The 25,329-nt window shown below is 34.1% G+C and overlaps 4 protein-coding genes and 1 long non-coding RNA gene across 5 annotated transcripts; 2 read left to right on the top strand and 3 right to left on the bottom strand.

The window, feature by feature from the left end:
• Positions 1 to 1,006: 1,006 nt before the first annotated feature.
• Positions 1,007 to 1,819, bottom strand: LOC128128146 (NAD(P)H-quinone oxidoreductase subunit I, chloroplastic-like). The gene has a single exon (XM_052767001.1). The coding sequence runs from the start codon at positions 1,577 to 1,579 to the stop codon at positions 1,079 to 1,081; it is 501 nt and encodes a 166-aa protein (XP_052622961.1). The 5' UTR covers positions 1,580 to 1,819; the 3' UTR covers positions 1,007 to 1,078.
• An 861-nt stretch (positions 1,820 to 2,680) lies between these two features.
• LOC128128145 (NAD(P)H-quinone oxidoreductase subunit 1, chloroplastic-like) lies at positions 2,681 to 3,931 on the bottom strand. Its single transcript, XM_052767000.1, has one exon. It carries the CDS (start codon positions 3,806 to 3,808, stop codon positions 3,242 to 3,244), a length of 567 nt encoding a protein of 188 aa, XP_052622960.1. The 5' UTR covers positions 3,809 to 3,931; the 3' UTR covers positions 2,681 to 3,241.
• Positions 3,932 to 13,940: 10,009 nt separating this feature from the next.
• LOC128127529 (NAD(P)H-quinone oxidoreductase subunit H, chloroplastic-like) lies at positions 13,941 to 14,498 on the bottom strand. The gene is made up of 2 exons (XM_052766022.1): positions 14,393 to 14,498; positions 13,941 to 14,281 (listed from the first exon to the last, which is right to left on the bottom strand). The coding sequence occupies exons 1-2, from the start codon at positions 14,496 to 14,498 to the stop codon at positions 13,941 to 13,943; spliced, it is 447 nt and encodes a 148-aa protein (XP_052621982.1).
• A 5,822-nt stretch (positions 14,499 to 20,320) lies between these two features.
• Positions 20,321 to 21,775, top strand: LOC111915124 (uncharacterized). The gene is made up of 4 exons (XM_052766021.1): positions 20,321 to 20,475; positions 20,586 to 20,915; positions 20,994 to 21,256; positions 21,345 to 21,775. Exons 1-4 carry the CDS (start codon positions 20,321 to 20,323, stop codon positions 21,773 to 21,775), a joined length of 1,179 nt encoding a protein of 392 aa, XP_052621981.1.
• Positions 21,776 to 22,515: 740 nt separating this feature from the next.
• Positions 22,516 to 25,083, top strand: LOC111915147 (uncharacterized). The gene is made up of 2 exons (XR_002858078.3): positions 22,516 to 22,945; positions 23,055 to 25,083. It is a non-coding gene; the product is annotated as an uncharacterized LOC111915147 (long non-coding RNA).
• Positions 25,084 to 25,329: the final 246 nt, after the last annotated feature.

Here is a 25,329-nt window from a genome sequence, read left to right as displayed (position 1 = left end):
CGAGCATCATTAACCAACTCCTTATCAGTCTCAATTCATTTCAATATGAACAACAATTTAACCAATTGGATTGACTAGAATATAACGAGTAATGGAATAAAGGAATATATTATATTGGGAATAGATCAAACTACTACTAAGAACCAATTTGTATTTTATATACAAAAATAGAAAAAAGGAAATGCATGTGATAGCTCATAACAAGGTTTTTCCCAGTTCTAAAGAGTTATTATTGACGAGCTACAACAATTGCGCCGATTAACGCAACTAAAAGAATTATTGAAATGAATTCAAACGGAAGAAAAAAATCTGTTGATAAATGAATCCCAATTTGTTGACTATTACTTATCAAATCTTGTTATATAATCTGGTTTGCTTTTGTAGTCCAAATAATTCCGTACCATGACGTATTTGGAATAGTAGTAATTAGTGAAACAAAAAGACTTGTACATACCACCGAAGTTATTCCATCTCCAACGGTCCAAAGATGGAAATCTTTGGAATATTCTGAACCATTTATAAACATGAAGCAAAAATTATTAAAACATTTATGGCTCCTACGTAAATAAGGAGCCGCGCAGCAGCTACAAAATGGGAGTTTGATAGAATATAGTATAAAGATATACAAACAAAAACCAATCCCAACGAAAAGGCAGAATAAATAGGATTGGGAAGTAATACTACTCCCAGACCCCCTAATATAAGACCCAATCCCAGAAAGACTAAAAGAAAATCGTGTATTAGTCCAGGTAAATCCATTATATATAAAATCAGAGATAAATAAATCAAAATCTTTCATAACTTTATTGACCCGATCAGGAAAAAAGAAGTAACTCTACTTTTTTATAATAGTTCTTATAAAAAAATTCCATTTTCATGGATATGGATTGATGGAGATATAGTTATTGGCTTAATATCTCGAAAGAGAAATTTGAATCTATATATTTGCAAATCCTCAATATAGACTATAGAAATAGATTTTTAATATAAATTAAAACATGATTCTCGCCCCCTAATCAATATAATTGTAATTATTCACCAAATAAAAACCTTCATTCTTTTAGATCAAAATGAGTTCTTAAGTTTTTATTTCAGGCAAATTGAAAATTGTTCGAATTGTGTAATCATCAATTACTGACATTGGTAAACGACCCAAAGCAATTTGATTATAATTCAATTCGTGACGATCATAAGTAGAAAGTTCATATTCTTCAGTCATTGATAAACAATTTGTTGGACAATACTCAACGCAATTACCACAAAATATACATATTCCGAAATCAATACTGTAATTAAGCAATCGTTTCTTTCTAATATCAGTTTCCAATTTCCAATCAACAACGGGCAAATCTATAGGACATACACGAACACATACTTCACAAGCAATGCATTTATCAAATTCAAAGTGGATTCGTCCGCGGAAACGCTCTGATGTGATCAATTTTTCGTAGGGGTATTGAATAGTTACAGGTAAACGATTCGCGTGTGATAAGGTAATCATGAAACCTTGACCAATATACCTTGCGGCTCGTACTATTTGTTGGCCATAATTCATGAACTCAGTTACCATAGGGAACATATCGTGAATATCTATAAAAAATAGGATACTTGTTTCTTTCTCTTGTTTGAGACAAGTCGTGAATATGAATATAGAAGTATTTTTTTACAGTGAAATAAGTTGGGAACAAGTTGTTAATAATAGATTACCTAGAGAAATAGGTAAAAGAAATTTCCATCCAAGATTTAATAATTGGTCCATTCTCAGTCTCGGTAAAGTCCATCTTGTTGCGATAGGAATGAATAAGAACAAATAAGGTTTAGCTAATGTAATAAAGATACCAATTATTGTTCCAAATACTCTACCCCTTTTAGTAATTTCAAAAACCTCGGGAACAAATATGTACGGAATAGAAAGATTCCAACCCCCCAAGTAAAGAACTGTTACAAATAATGAAGAAACTAGTAGATTTAAATATGAAGCAAAGTAAAATAAACCAAATTTTATACCGGAATATTCGGTTTGATAACCTGCTACTAATTCTTCTTCTTCTTCTGGTAAATTAAAGGGTAATCGTTCACACTCGGCTAGGGAAGAAATTAGAAAAACTAGAAAGCCTATAGGTTGACGCCACAACTTCCATCCCCAAAAACCATATTTTGACTACGCTTCAACTATATCAACTGTACTTGAACTGTTAGATAATCATAGTGGATGATAACATCACTGTTCCCATCCCTATTCCAGAACCGTACATGAGATTTTCATCTCATACGGCTCCTCAAAAGTCACAAATAAATCTAAGGACCCGTCCATTATTATTTTTCTTGATATGTTTGTAGGATATATAGAGAGAAAATCAAATCCATTGTAAGGTCCCCATTAGACACTGGAATTCTGTTTGCTATATTTATAATAAAGTGTTTCTGAATTCATCTTATCTTTTAATAATTTAAATTCTTCTTTGTTGAGTAATAACTTAATCCTTGAATAAAATGTTTCTTGTAGCAATATCCATAAATGTTTTAACCTAACGTTTTTAATTACGAAATCAAATTAGACGTTGCATTAGTTCACGAATTATGACAAGCATTCTATCTCTATATAGAGAAAGAAAAAAGATATTTTTTTCTAGTGTAATTCCATTAAGTTTTTCGATTTTTTTCGTTCCTATTCTCGTTTCTCAAAAAGGGGGACGTTAAACAAAGTTAAAGGATTACTTCGTTCTTGATAGTTATTTACTTAATCGGAGAATAGAAGTATACTCTGGATCGGAATCGTGGGAAGTACTCCTTGATCATTTCTACCAATTTAAAGCCCCAATTAGAATTCTTTTTATCCAGAGAAAAATAGACTTACATAATCTCTATTACGAATCCTTTGTGTACCTTAGTGTTCCTAGCTATCCACTCATTTTTATCAATCTACTTTAGGGTAATACATATGGTAATAGATAGTAAAAACCCCATAAAGTTGATCTTTTGAACCCACGTCAAGTTATGATCACTAATCAATTAATCTTGGGGTAAACAGTCTCTAATACTTATGTTTACTTTTCTTAACTCTTGTACATAGGAAATGAGATTCAATCTTTTACTGCAAATTGATAAGCCATTTCTTTCACTCATATAACTATCTGGTTTTCTTCATCAACCCCCGAATAATGAATAAAAAACGAAAATAGATATTCAAATCATAAAACTTCTTTCCTAGAAAGAAAAGAAGTAGGGGGCAATTTATGTCTTAACGAATCACACGTAGAGATATTGATAACACACATAGAGTTAATGGTATTTCGTAACTAATTGATTGAGCAGCAGCTCGTAGACCACCTAAAAAAGAATATTTATTATTTGAGCCATATCCTGACATAAGAAGGCCAACAGGAGCAATGCTTGAAATAGCAATCCATAAAAAAACACCGATACTGAGATCGGATAGAACAAGGTGATAACTAAAAGGAATTACTAAATAACTTAATAAAATGGATATAACTGCTATAGATGGTCCAATACTGAATAAACGAGTATCTCCTCTAGATGGAAGAAGATTCTCTTTGAAAAGTAATTTGGTACCATCTGCTAGAGCTTGGAGAATTCCCAAAGGTCCTGCGTATTCAGGACCAATACGTTGTTGTATACCCGCAGATATTTCTCTTTCTAACCAAACAATTACTAGTACACCTATTGTGATTCCTAATACAAGAGTAAAAATAGGAATAAGCATCCATATGATCCCATAGACCTCTTTTAAGGATTCCAATATAGAAAAAGAATTGATAGCTTGTACTTCTGTTGTATCAATTATCATTTTAACGATCAACTTCTCCCATAATGATATCTATACTACCTAGTATCGTCATAATATCAGCCAATTTCATTCTTTTAACTAACTGAGGAAGAATTTGCAAATTAATAAACCCCGGTGGGTGAATTTTATAGCGCCAAGGAAAAACACCCTTATCTCCTATCAGAAAAATTCCCAATTCTCCCTTTGGTGCTTCGACTCTCGCATAAAGTGATGGGTTTTAGCCATAAGAACTTTCCTATGTGCGCATGCAAAACCCTAATGCTCGGATCTAGGCTTTCTAATTAAACATACTTTGAATCCAAGACTTCTAATGACTAATTAGGTATAAGATCAATACTAAATCATATCTAGAATCATACCTTTGAATCTCTTGTTTGATCTTGTTGTCTTGGAGCTCTAGAGTCACAATTGTAACTCCTCTAATGGCTTACAAACACCAAATAGCAAGGAGGATGATTTGAGAGAGAGGAGAGGGGAGGAATTCGGCCAGGGGTTCTCTACTTTTGATCAAGTTCCGATTTCCCTTTGCCATAGGGTCTATTTATACTTGTAGACTCCTTAAGGGTTACAACTTAAACCCTAATTGGATAATTGTAACGCCGAAAATTTCAAAACAATTTTTCATTTAAAAATAATCGTTTAATTCTTAAAATACTTTGCTTAAAATCTCATTCATAATCGAATTACAAAACATAACTCCATTTTCACTTGCATAATAAACCAGGATCCTCAAAACATGACTCTTTCTCTGGTGTGTACAATCGAGCCGGTGCCGTCCCGTGATCCTGAGAGAAACCTGAAACACATAACACAAAACACTGTAAGCACGAATCTTAGTGAGTTCCCCAAAATACCACGCATACACATATTAGTCACTCGAGGCTATAACTCTGTGGGTCCGTGGACCCTACTCTACGAACCCTCTGGTTCTAACTCTGTGAACCTTCCGGTTCTAACTCTGTAAACATGCACAACATAAATCACATAGAAATAATGCAGTACAACACATAGCATACAAATACTCTGTCAAATAACTCTGGTTACCTACTCAAGGTAAAGTATAGTGAGAAGACTCACCTCGCGTATCTCGATAACTCGCAAATCTCGGAAATCACTCGCGCTCGATCCTCCGAGCTATAATCCTCCTATAACACAATATATCTCTAATTAACACTTTCAAAACTAAGGTTGACTACCCCTATCAAGTCAACACTGGTCAACGGTCAACGGTCAACTTTGACCGGACTCGGCAGTGCACTAGAGCGACTCGGCGAGTCTATACGTGTTCACTGACTCCCTAGGATCCTCTCTTGACACGTCGAGTACTTCCCTGACTCGACGAGTTCCACCTGGCATGAATCGTGGGGCCACCACGACTCAACTCGCCGAGTCTCAAGAACAACTCGGCGAGTTCCAGCTTGACTCAGTCCACCTGTCAACCCTCTCTGACTCTCCCTGACTCACTGAGTCAACCCTTAACTCGGTAAGACCACTCACTGAGTGGTTATGGACAATCTTCATGCTACTCGCCGAGTCTGTTCTTCGGACTCGACGAGTCTAAGCCATGCATGAACTCAAACTCACTCCTGAGGTCAGATCCGTTCTAGTAACTCATAGATCCAGTCCTTCCAAGCACATTTATCACGTAAAGTTACAATCTTGGTGCTCATGCAAAGGTCCAAAGGCCTTATTTGATGATATGGTCTCTAGAATGCTATTCTAAGCTCATGGCCTCCATTAACACTCATAAAGCTTGAGGGAAAAGAGTCTCTGGACCTCTTTGGGTCCAGATCTAAAGCATCAACACAAAAAGAGGTCAATTACTCCATGAATCATTCCACAAAGAAGCCCTAACTCTAAGATTTACACCAAGGGCTGAGAAAGGAACGAATGGTTACCTCAAATTAAGTCTCTGGACTCAGGAATCATTGGATTAGCACCTCCTTTGGTCTCCTCTTTCTTTGATCCTCTTCTATATGCAAAATCACCCATAAGTAATCAAGGATCTTCCTCTTTTCTCTCACAAAACGCTCAAGGACTCTTTTAGGGTTCTCTCTGGGGTTGGTGGCCGCAAATGACGGCCATAAGCCCCTTTAAATAGGTCTCATACCCTAAAATTTATGGTTTCATTAAACAGCATGGACTCGCCGAGTCCGGACGCGAACCCTTTCCCAAGCCGCGATCATACTCGGCGAGTTTGAGCTCCAACTCGCCGAGTCTCCTCACAAAACACCAAAATTAAGAAGAATAAATAATACCTGGGAATCCGGGCTGTTATAATAATCTTCTCTTAAAGCAATCCAAATCCATTCCTTAGATAGACTTGGATGATTTTAAGCTATCTCTAGCTTCTAGAATCCGTCCACCTCTATCCAATATGGATTTACAGTCTAAAGTTTAACTATCAAACAATTAACAGTTTATACCCTCTTATTTAATTAATCTCTTTAAGTCACCAAATTAATTCTAATTAATTCTGTGACTTATATTAATCAAATAACAATATTATTATTCTTTATATTATCCCCATAATATATTAATAATATTTATTCTCTCTTAATAAATCATCCTATCAAGTTGCTATGGTGAAGGCAACCCAAAAGGACCATGCACAACCGGGTCAAATACTTGCCTAATATAGTTGCAGCCTTAGACACTATTCCAACAGTCTCCCACTTGGATAAGTCTAGTAACTATATGCACAAGTACAATTCGGTTTGCAATCGTAGCTCTCAAAGATGCTGTCAAACTCTGATCTAATCAATCTTGTCCTTTAGATAAGGGGTCGTAGAGTCCTCTGTTAGATATCACGCTGACAATTCTATGGAATGATTAGTCAAGCATTTAGGTTTCTCGATCTCTGATTTATTTGACATAGAACTTAATCAAACACATCAATTCAGTTCTGACGGGGCCTGACACATAAGTCAAATCAAATCATCGAGCGGCCGAGATATCGCTTTTACCTTCTTAGATAAAAGTTACAGATAAACTTCGACTTATATGCATTTGCTTATTCATTAACCAACTATACACAACAATGCGTTTTAAAACACCGAGTTACTGATGCGTTTTCGCATTATCAATGTACAATCAATTAACAAATAACAAACCATATATCTAGGTTTTAAGACTATATGATATTATCGTCTTGCGATCACCCTTTTATATCATATTCCATAAGATGATTCCAGCAAGCGTGGGTTTGTTCCAATGCTCAAAACTAGTTCATAAGCACTCATGAACGTTGCAGCAACCCTTTTCTATGTCTAATACCATTTAGACAATCTACACACCAATTCACGACAATCTTCATTCATATCTACTTCCAACACATGAACGATTGTGGACAATTTGAATAATTCGATTATTCCTAATAAACCTAATTATTCTGGAAGTCAAAACATACAAAGTGAAACAATAGTTAAACAATTAACATAAGACAGTAACATTACTCATAAATAAAACTCCTTTATTTAATCATCAAATGTTAATTACATTTATCTATTACACGTTTCTAATACTATCTAATCTATGCTAATATCATCCTTCAGCCCAATACTCCTAGCATGCTGCAAGTGCTTAACCCTACTTAGTCCCTTCGTAAGCGGATCTGCTGGGTTATCTTCTGATGATATCCTCTTCACTACGAGTTGTCCTTCTTCTACACGATGTCTAATGAAATGATATTTTCTGTCGATATGTCGTGATCTACCATGATCCCTTGGTTCCTTGGTCAAGGCAACCGCTCCTTCATTATCACAGAAAATCTCCATGGGCTCTTTTATGGCAGGTACAACTCCAAGATCACCGATGAAGTTCTTCAGCCATATTGCCTCCTTCGACGCTTCGCTCGCTGCAATGTACTCTGATTTGCACGTTGAACCAGCTACGGTTTCTTGCTTGGAACTTTTCCAAGTCACTGCTCCTCCATTCAGGGTAAAGACCCAGCCCGACTGCGAACGGTAGTTGTCTCTGTCGGTCTGAAAGCTGGCGTCACTATACCCTCGCACCTTCAAGTCATCACTCCCTCCGAGGACTAAGAACCATTCCTTCATCCTCCGAAGGTACTTAAGGATATTCTTCACCACAATCTAATGGGATCTGCCAGGGTTCCCTTGATATCTACTAACCATGCTCAAAGTGAAGGCTACATCAGGGCGAGTACAAGTCATAGCGTACATGATTGAGCCAACTACGGAAGCGTATGGTACTCGGCTCATTTATGCTATTTCAGCTTCGGTACTCGGACTTTGAGTCTTACTCAACTTGGCATTACTTTGTATCGGTAATTCTCCCTTCTTTGAGTTTTCCATACTAAAACGTTTTAGTACCTTCTCTAAGTAAGTGTTCTGACTAAGTCCTATTAGTCTCTTACTTCTTTCTCTTACTATCCTTATTCCCAAAATGTAAGAAGCCTCTCCGAGGTCCTTCATAGCGAAGCACTTCCCGAGCCAGGACTTAACTTCCTGCAGAGTTGGGATGTCGTTTCCTATGAGTAATATGTCATCGACATATAGAACGAGGAAGCTAACTATACTCCCACTGGCTTTGACATATACACATGATTCATCTTCGCTTCGTACAAATCCAAACTCTTTGACTTTCTCATCGAAGCAAAGATTCCATCTGCGAGACGCTTGCTTAAGTCCATAAATGGACTTCTAAAGCTTACACACTCTATTCGGATGCTTCAGATCTACAAACCCCTCTGGCTGAGCCATGTAAACATCCTCAGCCAACTTTCCGTTAAGGAAAACGGTCTTGACATCCATTTGCCAAATCTCATAATCAGGAAATGCGGCAACTGCTAGCATCACTCTAATAGATTTTATCTTCGCAACTGGTGAGAAGGTCTCATCATAGTCAACTCCGGGAGTTTGAGTAAAGCCCTTCGCGACCAATTGCGCTTTATATGTGTGTATGTTTCCATCCACGTCGGTCTTCTTCTTGAAGATCCATTTACACCCAACGGTCTTACGTCCGGGCACATTATCAACCAAATTCCAAACTTGGTTATCATAAATGGATTGGATCTCGCTATCCATTGCCTCTTTCCATTTTGCAGACTCCGGGCCTGCCATGGCTTCCTTATAGCTATTAGGTTCATCAAGATTTATTATTGTACCATCACTAATATACATGTCCCCTTCGGTAGTAATATGAAAACCATAAAACTGGGGATGAACTCTAACTCTATCGGAACGTCTAAGAGGTAAGGACTCGTCAATCGGTTCAACCGGAGTTTCCTCCTCGGGTTGAGTGCCAGCGGTAGAGGTTCCTTCATCTATTGACTCTTGAATCTCTTCAAGCTCGATTTTCCTCCCACTATCTCCTTGGACTATGAGTTCTCGCTCTCGGAAAACTCCTCTTCTCGCAACAAAGACAACATTGTCCTTCGGTCTATAGAAGAGATATCCAAAGGATTTATGCGGGTAGCCGATGAAAATACATCGCTCACTTCGAGGTTTGAGCTTGTCGTGAGTATCTCGTCCTACGAAAGCCTCGCAACCCCAAACCTTGATATGTGCTAACGAGGGAGCTTTCCCTGTCCACATCTCGTGAGGTGTTTTGGCAACCTTCTTAGTAGGGAGTCGGTTAAGGATATGGGCGGCAGTATCTAAGGCATACCCCCAAAAAGAGATTGGTAGTGAAGCACGACTCATCATAGAGCGAACCATATCTAATAAGGTTCGATTACGCCTTTCTGCCACACCATTCAACTGCGGTGTCCTAGGAGGCATCAATTGTGAAACTATTCCACACTCCTTGAGATAATCGTGGAATTCAAGACTTAGGTACTCTCCTCCTCGATCGGATCGAAGCATCTTGATTTTCCTGCCCAATTGATTCTCCACTTCATTCTTGAACTCTTTGAACTTTTCAAAGGTTTCTGACTTTTGCTTGATTAAATAGATATACCCATATCTACTATAGTCATCGGTAAAAGTCACGTAGAAGCGGTTCCCATCCTTCGTGGTTGATCTAAACGGTCCATATACATCGGTATGTATCAGGTCCAATAGACCCTCACCCCTTTCGCAAGTACTTGTGAAGGGTGATTTAGTCATCTTTCCAAGCAAACAAGACTCGCACGTGTCATCTTCCCTAAGGTCGAATGACTCTAACACTCCATCCTTTTGGAGTTGGGCTATGCGTTTCTTGTTGACATGTCCAAGACGACAATGCCACAAGGATGCTTTATCCATACTAATGGAAGAATCTATGTTTAAAACATCATTTCCTAAGTTATCAACAATCATAACAGTTTCATAAATTCCATTACATGGTATAGCTTCAAAGTAAAAGACACCATTTAGATAAGCCAAAATAGAACCATTCTCATTATTAAAAGAAAATCTAAAACCTTGTCTAAACAAACCATGAAATGAAATGATGTTTCTAGCCATTTCTGGCGAGTAGCAACAATTGTTCAAATCTAAACACAAATTATTCCTAAGCACTAAAGAATACACTCCAATCTTGGTCACAGGCGACAATCTTCTGTTCCCCATGATTAGATTGATCCTTCCTTGCTCCACATCCCTACTTCTTCTTAGTCCCTGCACATTAGAACAAATGTGATAACCACAACCGGTATCAAGAACCCAAGAAATAGCATGATTAGAATCGTTAGATTTAATTGTGTATATACCTGCGAAAGATGGCTTGATCTTTCCTTCCTTGATGGCTTGCAGGTATTCTGGGCAGCTTCTCTTTCAATGTCCTATCTTGTGGCAGTGGTGGCACTCTGCCTCCTTAGGGTTAGGGCAAGGCTTAGCGGGATCAACTTTGGTCCCACTTGAAGAGGCACCATCTCGGGCTTTAACCTTGCGATAGTTCTTAGACGAAGCCTTCTTCTTCTTTCCCTTTCCTTGACCAATAGCCAAGACAGGAGCAGCGGGTGGATTGGGAGTTGGTGCAACAGACTTGTCTTTGAAGTTGCTCTCAGCGACCCTCAAGAGACCTTGGAGTTTGCTTAGGGTGACCTCCTCTTTGTTCATGTGGTAGGTCATCCTAAATTGATTATACATCGGAGGCAAAGAGTGAAGCACCATGTCGATCGCCAAGTCTTCCCCAAAGTCAACATTTAACTTGCGAAGGCGGTCGACATACCTTTGCATCTTTTGCAGGTGCACGGTAAGAGACTCTCTATGACCCATCTTAGCGGAAATCATGTTAGTGAAAATCTCATAACGCTCTTGTCTCGCGTTTTGGTGGTATCTCTCCAATAAGTCTTGATGCATCTCGTACGGGTACATGTCCTCGTAGGACTTTTGGAATTCGGAGTTCATGGTGGTTATCATGATGCAATGTACCTTCGTTGCATCGCGCTCATGAGTTTCAAAAACGGTAATTTCGGCCGGAGTAGCGATTTCAGGGTTGATTTTCTCGAGCTTCTCATTGAGGACATACTTCTTATCCTCATAGCGAGCAATGGTGCGAATGTATCTTATCCATTCGCTAAAGTTCGTTCCATCGAAAGTGACCTTTTGGCAAAGGCTCATCAATGTGAAAGAACTAGCAGCAGCGTTGTTTGCGTTCGACATCTACAAATAGAAAGGACAAAGATAGATTAGAATATGAATCCCTAATTATCACCCAATAAGAAAAATTAGGGCTAGTATCCAAAAACAATATTTACATATTAGAAAAGGGATGCCGTAATCCAACATGCAAATAATATGAAGGTAAGTGAATGACGATTCACTAATTCTCCACCATAAAAACATAACTTTAAGTCCTAAATGTATTGAGAATTCCTAGGTTCGGGTGAGATTCATTGAAACTATTCAATGGCATGTTTAAATCTCTATATGCCCCTCTTGTTTGTGACTGGGATACCGAGGATCACAAAGCGGGTGTGAATTACCATGCAAATTCACATGGTGCCTTCATTGTAACGATCACCTATTCGATGTGCCGGTAAACCACACACGCTCCATCGAACTATGATAAACAATGAATCACCCTTTGCCACCTTTGCTTAGAACCAATTAGTGTGCCGGTAAACCACACACGCTCCACTAACTTCTTAGCAAGGGTGCGAAGTGTAATTTCATGGGATTGCATCAATTCACTTTTCCTAAAGTAACTAAGATTGGGAAATTTTAAAAATGTGTAGTTACTTTGTATTACTTATTATACTTTTAATGAGAGGATGAGGTTTCCCTATCCTACCCGTTCGGCTAACGACCCTCCACCGATCAAGCAAGCGGTGGGTGTGAGTGTACACCCATTAAGCGCCATTTTATAGGCCGCAACCTTATACCCACCTTATAGATCGGCTTCGTGAATGAGACCTACTAACGGTAAGACTAGCATTTTAGTTATATATATATATATATATATATATATATATATATATATATATATATACATATATTATTCTTGTAATATTATATTAGTATAGGGTTGTATTTTAAACCATTTAAAATCTAGGGTTTGAAATTTAAATTATCTAAATTAAAACTTTTAATCACAAAATATAAATTTCAAAACTTGAGGACAAGTTTTAAACATTTAAAACATGGAGGATCAAATAACAAATAATTTTAACTAACAATTAATTTCCTAATTATCTATATTTGATTCATTCAAGATTTCTTACAAGATAATTACCAAAATAATCAAAATAATTAATTAATTATCATATAAGGAAATTAAATATTTTATTAGTTGATAAATATCTTTAATTAGATCAAGATTATAGTCATATATATCAAAAAATCGGATTAGGATTGATCTAATATGATTAAGGTAAGTTTCCATAAGATAATCATGAAGAAATCCCGAATCTGGCCATTCCTGATGTTTGGACTCGCCGAGTACACCAAGGGACTCGCCGAGTCAGGCCAACTCGCCGAGTCCACTATGGAACTCGCCGAGTCCATGACTCAGAAACACAAAAATCGAATTTTGCAGTTAAGTTTCAAACAAATAAGCAACAATTTAATGAAAACCAAGCTAGGCTCTGATACCGCTGATGGGTTTTAGCCATAAGAACTTTCTTATGTGCGCATGCAAAACCCTAATGCTCGGATCTAGGCTTTCTAATTAAACATACTTTGAATCCAAGACTTCTAATGACTAATTAGGTATAAGATCAATACTAAATCAGATCTAGAATCATACCTTTGAATCTCTTGTTTGATCTTGTTGTCTTGGAGCTCTAGAGTCACAATTGTAACTCCTCTAATGGTTTACAAACACCAAATAGCAAGGAGGATGATTTGAGAGAGAGGAGAGAGGGGAGGAATTCATCCAGGGGTTCTCTACTTTTGATTAAGTTCCGATTTCCCTTTGTCATAGGGTCTATTTATACTTGTAGACTCCTTAAGGGTTACAACTTAAACCCTAATTGGATAATCTTCTCTTAAAGCAATCCAAATCCATTCCTTAGATAGACTTGGACGATTTTAAGCTATCTCTAGCTTCTAGAATCCGTCCACCTCTATCCAATATGGATTTACAGTCTAAAGTTTAACTATCAAACAATTGACAGTTTATACCCTCTTATTTAATTAATCTCTTTAAGTCACCAAATTAATTCTAATTAATTCTATGACTTATATTAATCAAATAACAATATTATTATTCTTTATATTATTCCCATAATATATTAATAATATTTATTCTCTCTTAATAAATCATCCTATCAAGTTGCTATGGTGAAGGCAACCCAAAAGGACCATGCACAACCGGGTCAAATACTTGCCTAATATAGTTGCAACCTTAGACACTATTCCAACATAAAGTTCTTGCTTCGACAATTCAAAAGTCGGAGAAGGTTTTTTACTAATGAATCGATAGTCAAACTCATTCCATACAGTATCTTTTACTCGATCAAAGCGGCGGATTTCTAAATTTTCATAGGGCCCTCCCGGAATTCCTTCTAGGGCCTGTTGAATAATTTTTATGGATTCTGTCATTTCACTGATTCGTACTAAATAACGAGCTAATGAATCCCCTTTGTTTTGCCATTGGACTTCCCAATCAAATTCGTCGTAACACTCATAACGATCAACTTTACGAAGATCCCATTGTATTCCGGAAGCCCGTAGCATGGGTCCCGACAAACCCCAATTTATTGCTTCCTCTCCACCAATAATGCCTACTCCTTCAAATCGTTCTAAAAAATGGGATTCCGTGTAATAAGCTTCTGATATTCAGCAATTCCTGTTAAAAAATAATCGCAAAAATCCAAACATTTATCTATCCACCCATGAGGTAAATCAGCAGCGATTCCACCAATACGAAAAAAATTGTGCATCATTCGCATACCGGTGGCAGCTTCGAATAGGTCATATATCAATTCTCTTTCTCGAAAAATATAGAAGAAAGGAGTCTGCGCCCCAATATCTTCCATAAAAGGGCCAAGCCATAACAAATGCGAAGCTATATGACTTAACTCCAACATAATGACTCTGATATAACTGGCCCTTTTAGGGACTTGAATATTGCCTAATTGCTCTGGTGCATTTACAGTTATTGCTTATGTGAACATAGTAGCTAAATAATCCCAACGTGTTACATAAGGCAAATATTGTATAATTGTTCGATTTTCTGCAATTTTTTCCATACCTCTGTGTAAATAACCCAATATTGGTTCACAGTCAATAAAATCTTCACCATCTAGAGTAACAATGAGTCGAAGAACACCATCCATTGATGGGTGGTGAGGTCCCATATTGACTATCATGAGGTATTTTCTTGTAGCTGGTCCAGTCATAGGTTTTTCCTGATTCATTCTTCCATGAATTGCTGAAAGCGAAAAGAAGTTCATCAAACTTTAAGCGATAATTCAAACTAACTCTTCAAATTAACGAGTTTTTCTCTCTCGAATATTCAACTGGCCTATTAACTCTTTATAACGCGCTCTATTTTTTTTTTGACAAATAAGCCAGCAACCGTTGACGTTTTCCCAGAATTTTCCGCAGACCTCTCTGAGATAAATAGTCTTTTTTGTGCAATTCCAAATGTGAAGTAAGTTTACGGATCTTATTGGTGAAACTTACTACTTGAAATTCAACAGATCCTCTGTTTTCTTTGTTTTCTTCTTGTTCTTGAAAAATAATTGAAATAAATGAATTTTTTACCATAAAATAATTTCACACTCCCCTTTTTACAGATATTGATTTTATTAAGCAGTAATAATAATGTCAGAAATTTTAATGTAGTATACACAATAATCAGAATTTTTTTATAGGCTCCTGATTTTATCAATTAATAAATCATATTTTGGAATTCATTTGTATAGTAAAAAGACGATACCAAATAGTTTAGTACGAAAATTCTGTTGATTAATTTCTAGCTTTAATTGATACGACATTTTTCCTACGTCATTTCCTTATTATTGCACTATCCTAGACTGGAATGTAAGATAGTGCATATGTTCATTTGGTTGCTTGCATATAACATGGATATATTTAGATCACGGACATAACTGATTGATAGAACAACAGAATATCTAGGAAACTCAAAATTGTTAATCATGGATACATATATATCCTTAACATACTCAAGCGGCTCCCATTATTGGTATCAAACCAATACCGATTCATACCAGCTAAATCTTCTAATCGATAATTAGGCCAAAAAAAGAACTTGAATTTAATTAATTCATTCTTTTATGTCAAAATCTTTATTTTCATCCAAAAATTGACTCCATTTTTTTTATCTTGTTCTCGTTGTAAACTAATGTGTTTCTATCCACACCAGTGTTATTCTTTAAATTCAAATTAAAAGAAATGAGAATTCTTAATTCTTTACGGCGCCTAGACGATAAATTTTTTTCAGGAACAAGCAAATCATAATTCTTTTTGTCTATATTTTTAGCAACATTTTCTTGTTTTTGGTATCTTTGATTACTTTGGTACTTACTTTTATAAACCAATGAAATACTTATGAGTTGATACATAAAAAACCGTCCCTCATTTTTTAGAGATAGGCGGGCAGGTTCCAGAATTAATATTCTTGTTTTCATTAATTGTGTAAGATTTAAATTCCTACTCATTATACCCAGATCCATTTCTTTCCTTTGAATATAGGATATAGTAATTTTTCTGACATTTATCAGGCTAAGTAGTAGACCATATATCTGGATATTATTCATTATTTTTTGATTCAATTGATTGACACGTCCAACCCATCTTAATTGCAAAGGAAAATCTCCTTTAAGGAATATTTTTAGTTTTTCGGTGGATTCTAAAAAGTATTCTTCAATATTGTTTTGATTATTTAATTCAAAATATAGTTTTGAATTTGATGGTCTAAATTTGAAAAAAATCCTCTTCTTGCTTGAAAAAAAATCCTCTTCTTGCGTTCCGTTGATATTTTGATTTTCACTAAAATTGGAAGTGATATTCAAATTAAAAAGAAGTAATTTGCTTGGAATAAACCAAGGTTTCTCTTTATATTTATGATAAAGTCTTACAAACTTTGGAAAGAAAAAAACTTTCGGATTCGATATGAGGCAATTTAAGATTAAGATTTTTTCATTCATTCCCATCCAATCAAAAAATACCTCTTTGTAAGTTATTTCCAAATTTGAATCAATCGGAAGATAAAAAAGATCATTATTATGAATTTTATCCTTTTTTTGGTCCTTATTTTTATCCTTTATTTGGTCCTTATTAGGTTCAACCTTAATATTTTTATTAATTTTTTACAAAAATTTTCTATCTTTATTTTTTTCCATATATATAATATCGCTTTTTCCTAAATAATTCTTGCTAGGAATATTCTTGAGTATGCTAAAAAAAATTTCTTTATTTCTGGTGGAATTTTCTTGGTTATTATTTGTTTCTAATGATGATCTATAAATATAGTAGTTATTTTTAGTTTCAGAATGAATATATTTATATGATAAAAGATCATATCTATAGTTTTTTTTAAATTATCCTCTTTATTTGGTAATAAATAGACTTTCAAATTTTGTTTTTTTTTAATCAAGTAATTGGTCTTTTTCAGAGGAATACCATTTTTTTAAATCTTTATTTTGAGACGTCTGGCATTGGTTGATTCTATTTCGCCATTTTTGGGGGATTAATCTAGACGATGTAATCTGAGATAAATCTTATTGATAATGACCTCTTAACCAGTTTTTCCATGGATTCATTCCATAATTTGGAAGTTTATTATGTCTTAATTCGGAATGAAATATGCCTTGTCTTCCAAAAAAATCTTTTATTTCAGTCTTAAGACAAAAAGACGGTCCATTATATTGAAGAATAGATCTTAACTTATTGAAGTTAATAATCTGCCTTTGTGATAATTTGAAAAATACATATTTTTGTGACAAGTAAGATAAATCAAAAAAAATATCTGACCTATACACACGTGTTTTTCAACAAAATATGTTAATCATTACCTTAATATATACAAAAACATAGTTTTTTTCGTTTATTTATTTATTTTTATTTTTTAAGAAGTTATTTTTATTGAAAAATGATTTTTATTGAATGTTGAATCTTTAACAAATCACTGGTTTTAATTTTTCATGTTTTTTTTCAAGTCGTGAGATTATTTAGGTAAAATTTCAAATATTTATTATATAAACATCAAAATATCATATTTATCTCGCCTAATGTCTATATAAGTTGCAAAATATCATATTGCCCATATATATATATATATATATATATATATATATATATATATATATATATATATATATATATATATAGAGAGAGAGAGAGAGAGAGAGAGATGTTTAATTCAGAAAATAAAAAAGGCTGAGAATGAGAGAATCATTCTCAGCCACTCATTTATTTTTACTGCAAAAACCATCATCGTACTCGCAGAAATAGGAAAGGTATACACACGTGTTTTCCAACAAAATATGTTAATGATTACTTTAATATATATAAAAACATAGTTTTTTTCGTTTTTTATTATTTTTTTTATTTTTTAAAAATTTATTTTTATCGAAAAATGATTTTAAATATATCAAAATTCATAATTTTTTATTCTCTATAAATAGACATCGATATTGATATAATTTTAAAATAAGATAATTTTTTTTATAGTTTCAGCTATCGTTATTTATAAGTGAAAATACATCAGATTTTACTATAATACATTCGTTATTCACTTTTATATATATATATATATATATATATATATATATATATATATATAAACCTTACTTTTATCGTGCCTCAAAAATCAAATTTGTTAGGTTTCTTTCACGCCACGTAGCCTGTTTTCTGAACGATGCATATATATATATATATATATATATATATATATATATATATATATATATATATATATATATATATATATATATATATATATATATATATAACCTTACTTTTATCGTGCCTCAAAAATCAAATTTGTTAGGTTTCTTTCACGCCACGTAGCCTGTTTTCTGAACGATGCAATCGTACCACAAAAACCTTCCTTCAAGCCGCGTAATCTACCGTCTAAAGGACGCGATGGACATCATTTCACACCGCCTCCTCAAAGGTCTTGTATCGATTCATCACCGACTTTTTAACCATAATAGAGTCTTTGGAAAAAATATTTACCATAATGGGGTTCATTCAAAAATATTTACCATAATGGTATTACTTCAGATTGAAAAGTAATATTTTTATTTAGAAAAAAAACACGTTTTTTGTATTACTTGGGAAAGACGAACAAAAAGAAAAAACAAAAAAACGTAAACGACAATTAGGGCTCTGGTTGTTGTCGATTGTCCCACATCCACCATCGCCGGCCACCTGCAGCCTCGTCCATCCGTCGCCGGCGAGCAGACCTGCAACCTCTTCCACGGTTCCACCCTTCCTCCATTCAAGGTATGCGATTATTTTCCGACTTTTACATAAGGTTAGTATTCATCTTTTATTGGTAGTAGTTGTTTAGGGAAAATCGTTTTGTCAGCGGAGCAATTGATAAATATCTAGAACAATCATGCTTTAATGAGTTGTACTCTTCGCCTTAAGATTGTGTAATTCTGTGAATTTAGGTGAAAATCGATTCTGACATTTTGTCTAATCTTTCAACGAAGTTTGAAAAACAAGATTGCTACTGCTTTTCATTATTTTTACATATATCGTTAAATAATTGAAATTACAATTCAAAAAAATCAATTTAAAGAAAATATATAGTAGTTTATAATTGAGCATGATGTTTGATTTTTTGCATGGTTACTTCTATTGTAGGAACTTTTGGTAACATATAAATTACAATTGAAAAGTAAGTAATAAATTTGTACGTATTATGATGTTTATGCTTTAATGAAATTGTGTGACAAATTTGTACGTAAATATGAATATTAACCTTATGTAATGGATTATTTTCCTGCTTTTATGTTTGGCAATTCTCTTAAAATTTTGACCCTTCATCAAAAGCCTTGTTAGAAACATTTTTTCATGTTTCTTCTTCATCATGTTCAAGAATAGGTTAACTGTGTTCCATTGGCCATTTATTTGTAGACGAGAATCATCAATTTTTTTTCTATAATTCTCTTAACATAGATAAAAACCTTATTATCTTTCTTCTCTACCTTTTCAAGTAACTAAGTGTGAAACCTCATAGTCAATGAACCCTGTATGCATCAAACATCACAGCACCATGCTTTTTTGCTCTTTGGTTACATTGGAAATTACATTTATGCCCTTGTTTTGGATAATTTTTAAAGTTTTGTTTCTTTTCAATTACACAAATGCTATTAAAAGATAGCCATAAATGTTTTCATTTTAACATTATTTATGTTTTGCTACCCATTGATAATCTAATTGAATATTATATGTTGGTGGTATTAAATATGTATGTATGTGTGTAAAACAATGTGAAGACACAAAATATGAAGATGACATGCAAATCAATATATATATATATATATATATATATATATATATATATATATATATTCAATTTGAACTATGTATGTAATATGATTGTTAAAAAATTAAGAGTAAAATTGTAAAATTTGTTTTTGTTTGTTTTGTAGATGAATTCTATAATAGACATGATTGACAATAAAATTTTTTCTATAATCTCTCAAGCTGCTGTTGTGACTAATGTGATGAATATAGACAATGAAATTGAGTTAAATGAAATATTGGAAGATGAAATTGGAGATAAAGATGATGAGGAAGCATCTTTTGATAATAATGTTGAAGTGCCTTCAACTTTTACTAATATGGAAGGAACAAATTTGACTATTGATGATAATTGGATTGTGACACAATCAACGAGTAATAATGATTTTACGCAAGAGTTGGGAAAGATTCTTTCAAGGATAAAGAGGAACTTGTTAGAGAAATCAAAATACATAGCATTAGGACACATAGACAATTTGAGGTCATTGAGTCACGCCCAACTATTTGGACTCTAAGATGCAAGTTGTACTTACAATCTGGTTGCAAATGGAGACTTCATGCAAGTAAACGTAAACGTAGTGGTTATTTTGAAATCACATCATATACCGGTCCACACACTTGTTTACACTATAAGCTTTCTCAAGACCATCCAAACCTAGATGCGAGCTTGATTGCTATGGAAACTAGACACCTTATAAAAGAGCAACCTTCTATCAGCATTCCGGCTTTGAGAGCTGAAATAGTTGAAACATTGGGCTATACTCCTTCATATAAGAAGCTTTGGGTTGGGAAGCAAAAAGCAATCGAACATGTGTTTGGAAACTGGGAAGAGTCTATGTCGCTTTACCAAAATATCTAGGTGCACTTCAAAAGTTCAATCCAGGAACTATAGTTGAATGGTGTGTTTCAAGATCGATTGATGTGAATGAAGTTGAATTTAGGCGTGTTTTTTGGGCTTTTGCTCCCTCTATCAAAGGGTTTCACTATTGTCGAACGGTTATTAGCATTGATGGTACACACTTGTATGGAAAATACAAGGGTAAGATGTTGATTGCAATGGGAGTTGATGGTAATAATCAAATTTTGCCACTTGCATTTGCTATTGTAGAAAATGAATCTTATGATACTTGGGATTGGTTTCTTTCTCATGTCAAGAATCATGTGGTAAAAGACCGTGAAGGCATATGTCTAATATCTGATCGTCATGGTGGAATTCTTAAGGCTGTCAATGAGCATGGATCTCCATGGTTAGAGCCACGTGGTTTTCATAGGTATTGTTATATATTTGAAGTATTCTTTTATGACATTTCAATAACTTGCTTCATTAACTTACATTATTTTTTTTGAAGGTATTGTTTACGACATTTCATCAGCAACTTTTATGACAAGTTTCGTAATTCAGAATTGAAAGCTTTAGCTTATCGTGCCGATAGTCAGAATCAAATTCGAAAGTTCAACTACATCATGGAAGAAATTGGGAAGTTAAATCCACGTGCTCGAGAATGGTTGGAGAGTCATCCACTTAATAGATGGACACTTGCACATGATGGTGGAAGGAGATATGGGTTGCTCACAACAAATTTGTCAGAGATTTTCAACAGTGTACTTAAAGGTGCTCGTTTTTTTTTTACCAATCACAGCTTGTGTGCAACTAACATTCTATAGAATGGTGCATTATTTTGATGTGAGACGTCCTTTAGGATCTAGTTCTCAAGCTAATGGAGATACACATACTCCACATGTTGTTGTAAAACAAGTAGCTTTGATGGCAAAAGCAAGTGCACATTCCTTAAGATCTTTTAACCGAGAAAAGGGTATATTTGAGTTGATAACTCAAAGAGGTCGAAATGTGCAAGTAGTTAATTTGGAACAAAAAACTTGCACATGTGGTAAATGGGAGGCATTTAAATATCCTTGTTCTCATGTCTTGAGTGCATGTGCCAAACTCTCTTTGAATAGTTGGCAATATGTTGATAAATGTTACTCGATTGAATACTATTGTGCTACTTGGGCATCTGAGTTCTCCCCGCTTCCTCATGAAGCGTATTGGCCACAATCACCATTTAATGAATTACTTCCAAATTTAGAACTATTACGAAATAAAAAGGTCGTCCTCGTTCAACAAGACTAAAAAATGGTATGGATATTAAAGAAGGAAGAAATGTCAATCTTTGTGGAATTTGTAGGCAACTGGGGCATAATCGAAAACGATGCCCGTCTATGCCAAGGTAATTTAAAAAAATATATTTTTAAGGTATTTGTTGTGATTATTCTCTTATTATTATTATTATTTTTTCTTTTTTTACAGGTAAGGATTTGTTACCAGTTCAAGTTCAAGCAAATTGTGATGTTTTTCTTTTTGTAATAAACAATGTTGGAATTGTTTTGTGTTTTTTATTTATTTTTTATTTTTTTTTGTAACAAACTATGTTGAGTTTTTTTTTACCTTAAAAACATTGTATGTGAATGTTAGAGTTTTTGTACCTTAAAATATATTTTGTTTTTAATTTATGATGGCTAAAATTTGATGGTCAAAATGTGGTATAAGAAAAACGGATATTTAAAAAAAACACAAAAAAAAGATAAAAAAAACCGTTATTTAAAAAAAACTGTAAAAAAGGTAATAAAAAAAACTAAAATAAAAGCTGTTATTTAATATATATATATATATATATATATATATATATATATATATATATATATATATATATAACATTAAAAAGAAGAAATAAAAGAAAAATAAATAAAGTATTTACAATAAAAAAAACTGAAAAGTAAAAAAAAATGAAAAAAAAATACCATTTTAGTAAATATTTTTGAAACAACCCGAATACGGTAAATATTTTTTCAAAGGACTCTGTTATGGTCAAAAACTCTTCATCACATAGCGTTTGGTGTTTCAATTCCTCATATACGTTTCATCACACATTCTTCACATATCCTGCGTTCCATCTACCAATTTAGTGGCCAAAGTGGCCACCAATTTAGTGAAAAAACATTCGGTATCACAAACATTCAGTATTCACTTACAATCTCAAACGTTGAATTTGTCCCACTTGTAGGGAAGATTAGAGACGGCGAATTTGATGACAACGCTAATTTCTTTCCTATTTCTCTCTTTACAAACACATCGTCGATGGAGGTTATCAGTGGTTTTTTGATGGATTTGCAGTTAGATTGATATTTAGGAAAAGGAAACCTAACAATGACTCCAGAAAAATCGCCTGGCATCTTCATCTTAATGCGATTTTTTGGAAATTAGGGATTTTTAATTTGAAGAACAAGGATTTTATTGCAGAAGGTAAACTTTTAATTCTTCAGTTCCAATTTCTTCCATAAGTTATCCTTAGCATTTACGGTAGTAGCAGCGCCACCTACTTCTTAACCTATGTTGTGGTTTGTTTATGCAGGATAAACGAAGAGGAATGCCCCATGATAATTCAGCCCTATTAAGATTCAGATTTTTGTAAGGACACTTAAGGCTATTAGTTTTGGGCCATTTATTTATGCTATTGAAGCGTATTAGTATGAGGTTTTGTATTTTTGTTCCACTCAAGATCCCATTCCTCTTTGTACCACCACCAATCCCTATCTTACATCAACTTCTCATGTGGATTAACGGTTCTAATTTACCCTGCATCATTCCAGACAGTAGATCACTGTCTGATGATAAAAAAAAATCACTGCTCGAGCTAGACAAAAAATTATTATTAATGGTTGTTATAACACTGATGACATTTACGTTAAATTGGAACCCCCAGTTCAGAAATAATTAAGCAAAAAGATAGATTTTTTTCCCTTAAGTTATTGTAGAAATTGGGAATATTTTACTAGCAAGACCTTCCATCTGAAGAAATTTAGTAATGTGGAGAAAAAAGATGTGACCAAGTAATTTCAATTGCCTGGAAAATTACTCAAGTTTCATGATTTTATTTCAGTAAAAAACAAGGTGAATGCTATCCGATCTTGGTGGGTTTCTTTTTGTTTTGAGTGGAAAATTACTCAAGTTTCTTGTTATTGTTTGTCGGCTATGGTTTTTTGCAGTTTATCTTTAGAAACATTCAGGGTTTGGAATATATTTCTTGCCAATATCATTCTCTTATGCATTAAAGGATGTTCTCCTAATTGCAAGAACGCTAAATGATTATGTATTTCTTGCCTATTAATTTCATGTGTTTACTGATGTAAGTTAGTGTATGTTTTTTTTACTTAATATAAAAGGAAATTGGCCCTTATATATTTAGTTGCAAAAAAGTTAATACATCTTTTGTAATCAATTGGATGTATCATGGGCTTGCCTTGTTTACATTTTAGTTAAGTCATGTTTTACTATTGAAGGAGATTGTATCATTGTTTTAATCACTATTTTTTAACAAAAACAACCCCAACCGTTTATTTATGGCACTTTGCACCCATATGTCATATGTGCTGGTATTAATCGTTGAAAAGCACTTTATGCTAAAATTTATGGCAACATCCAAAAGACATTATAAAATATGTAGGAAATTGTCATTTAAATAGGTTTTAATCAGGGGCGGTTTGACTATGGTCTCTATAGTGGCATCGGCAACCCCCGACTTTTTCGGACGTAGTGTAAAAATGTTCGAAATTTTTGTCCTCCTAGCATGACACTACTAAAATTTCCCGTGACACCCCTACCATGAAATCCTGCCCTTGGTTCTAATTACATTTTTCTCTTATGTGTTGTTATGTATTGATTTAATTATACATAACCTATGTATCATTATCACTTTTGTTTTAATAAAAAGCCATGGATTCTATCATGTCGGTCCCCGCTCTCGAAAATTATCACCGAAAGGCTCGAAGGTAAGTATGCAACTGAATTCTTGTTTTTCCTCTAAATAATGTTTTTTGATGCCTAATTTCACAGTGGTTTTGTTTCGTTTTTTTTAGTTTTTTTATTATCATTTTTTGTGATTTTCTCTAAATTTAATATATATGCATGGCAGGTGATAAATCCAAGTTGGGTATTTTGAGTGGTTTCCAATATGCAGAAGATAGGCTTTATTTGTTTGAAACTTATATATATTTACAAACAAGAACAATTTTATGAAGCAATTGAAGGTTGCATCTCTGTTTTCCATGTTGATCCCATTGTTACACACTACTGTCTATAAAGTATCACATTCTAGAATTCATGACCAATAACCAAGATTCTCAAAACCCAGAAAAATTAATCTTGTAGTCTGATTATGGTTGTTGGTAATGATAAAATGGTGCATCTTTTTAGTACAAAGACAATTTCGTGGCACCAATTAGTGCAACAAAGAGTATTTCAGATGTCTGCATATGATCAAGGATGGTGAAGTAGCTCATTTTAAATCTGTATATACAGCTGCACCATTGAAAGTTCCACTTCATTTCTTATTCATACATTGTACATAGAAAATCCACCTATTTATACCGTTGTACTTTCAATTTTTTTGGTTATTAGCACAACATATATTAGACAACGGTACAAGAAATACCCAAATTACCCTTTGTGGGCCGTGCTTAGCACGGGCCTTAAACATGCCTAGTATATATATATATATATATATATATATATATATATAGAGAGAGAGAGAGAGAGAGAGAGAGAGAGAGAGAGAGAGAGCGGTAGTTTTAAATGTTTATCACATCTATTGTGTGCTAGAATGCACCAATAAGAATTGAGTAAACATT

Source organism: Lactuca sativa, chromosome 8 (assembly GCF_002870075.4).
Source record: "Lactuca sativa cultivar Salinas chromosome 8, Lsat_Salinas_v11, whole genome shotgun sequence".
Classification (NCBI taxonomy): Eukaryota; Viridiplantae; Streptophyta; class Magnoliopsida; order Asterales; family Asteraceae; genus Lactuca; species Lactuca sativa.
This window is presented reverse-complemented; position numbering and strand designations above follow the sequence as displayed.

What these genes read in the sequence shown, in the direction of transcription:
- LOC128128146 (XM_052767001.1), bottom strand. Translation starts at nt 1,579, where the DNA reads ATGTTCCCTATGGTAACTGAGTTCATGAATTATGGCCAACAAATAGTA.
- LOC128128145 (XM_052767000.1), bottom strand. Translation starts at nt 3,808, where the DNA reads ATGATAATTGATACAACAGAAGTACAAGCTATCAATTCTTTTTCTATA.
- LOC128127529 (XM_052766022.1), bottom strand. Translation starts at nt 14,498, where the DNA reads ATGGGACCTCACCACCCATCAATGGATGGTGTTCTTCGACTCATTGTT. An exon ending in ATTGGGTTATTTACACAGAG is followed by an intron (nt 14,282 to 14,392) that starts GTATGGAAAAAA and finishes TAAATGCACCAG; the next exon opens with AGCAATTAGGCAATATTCAA.
- LOC111915124 (XM_052766021.1), top strand. Translation starts at nt 20,321, where the DNA reads ATGGAAACTAGACACCTTATAAAAGAGCAACCTTCTATCAGCATTCCG. An exon ending in GTGTTTGGAAACTGGGAAGA is followed by an intron (nt 20,476 to 20,585) that starts GTCTATGTCGCT and finishes AGTTGAATTTAG; the next exon opens with GCGTGTTTTTTGGGCTTTTG. An exon ending in GAGCCACGTGGTTTTCATAG is followed by an intron (nt 20,916 to 20,993) that starts GTATTGTTATAT and finishes TTTTTTTTGAAG; the next exon opens with GTATTGTTTACGACATTTCA.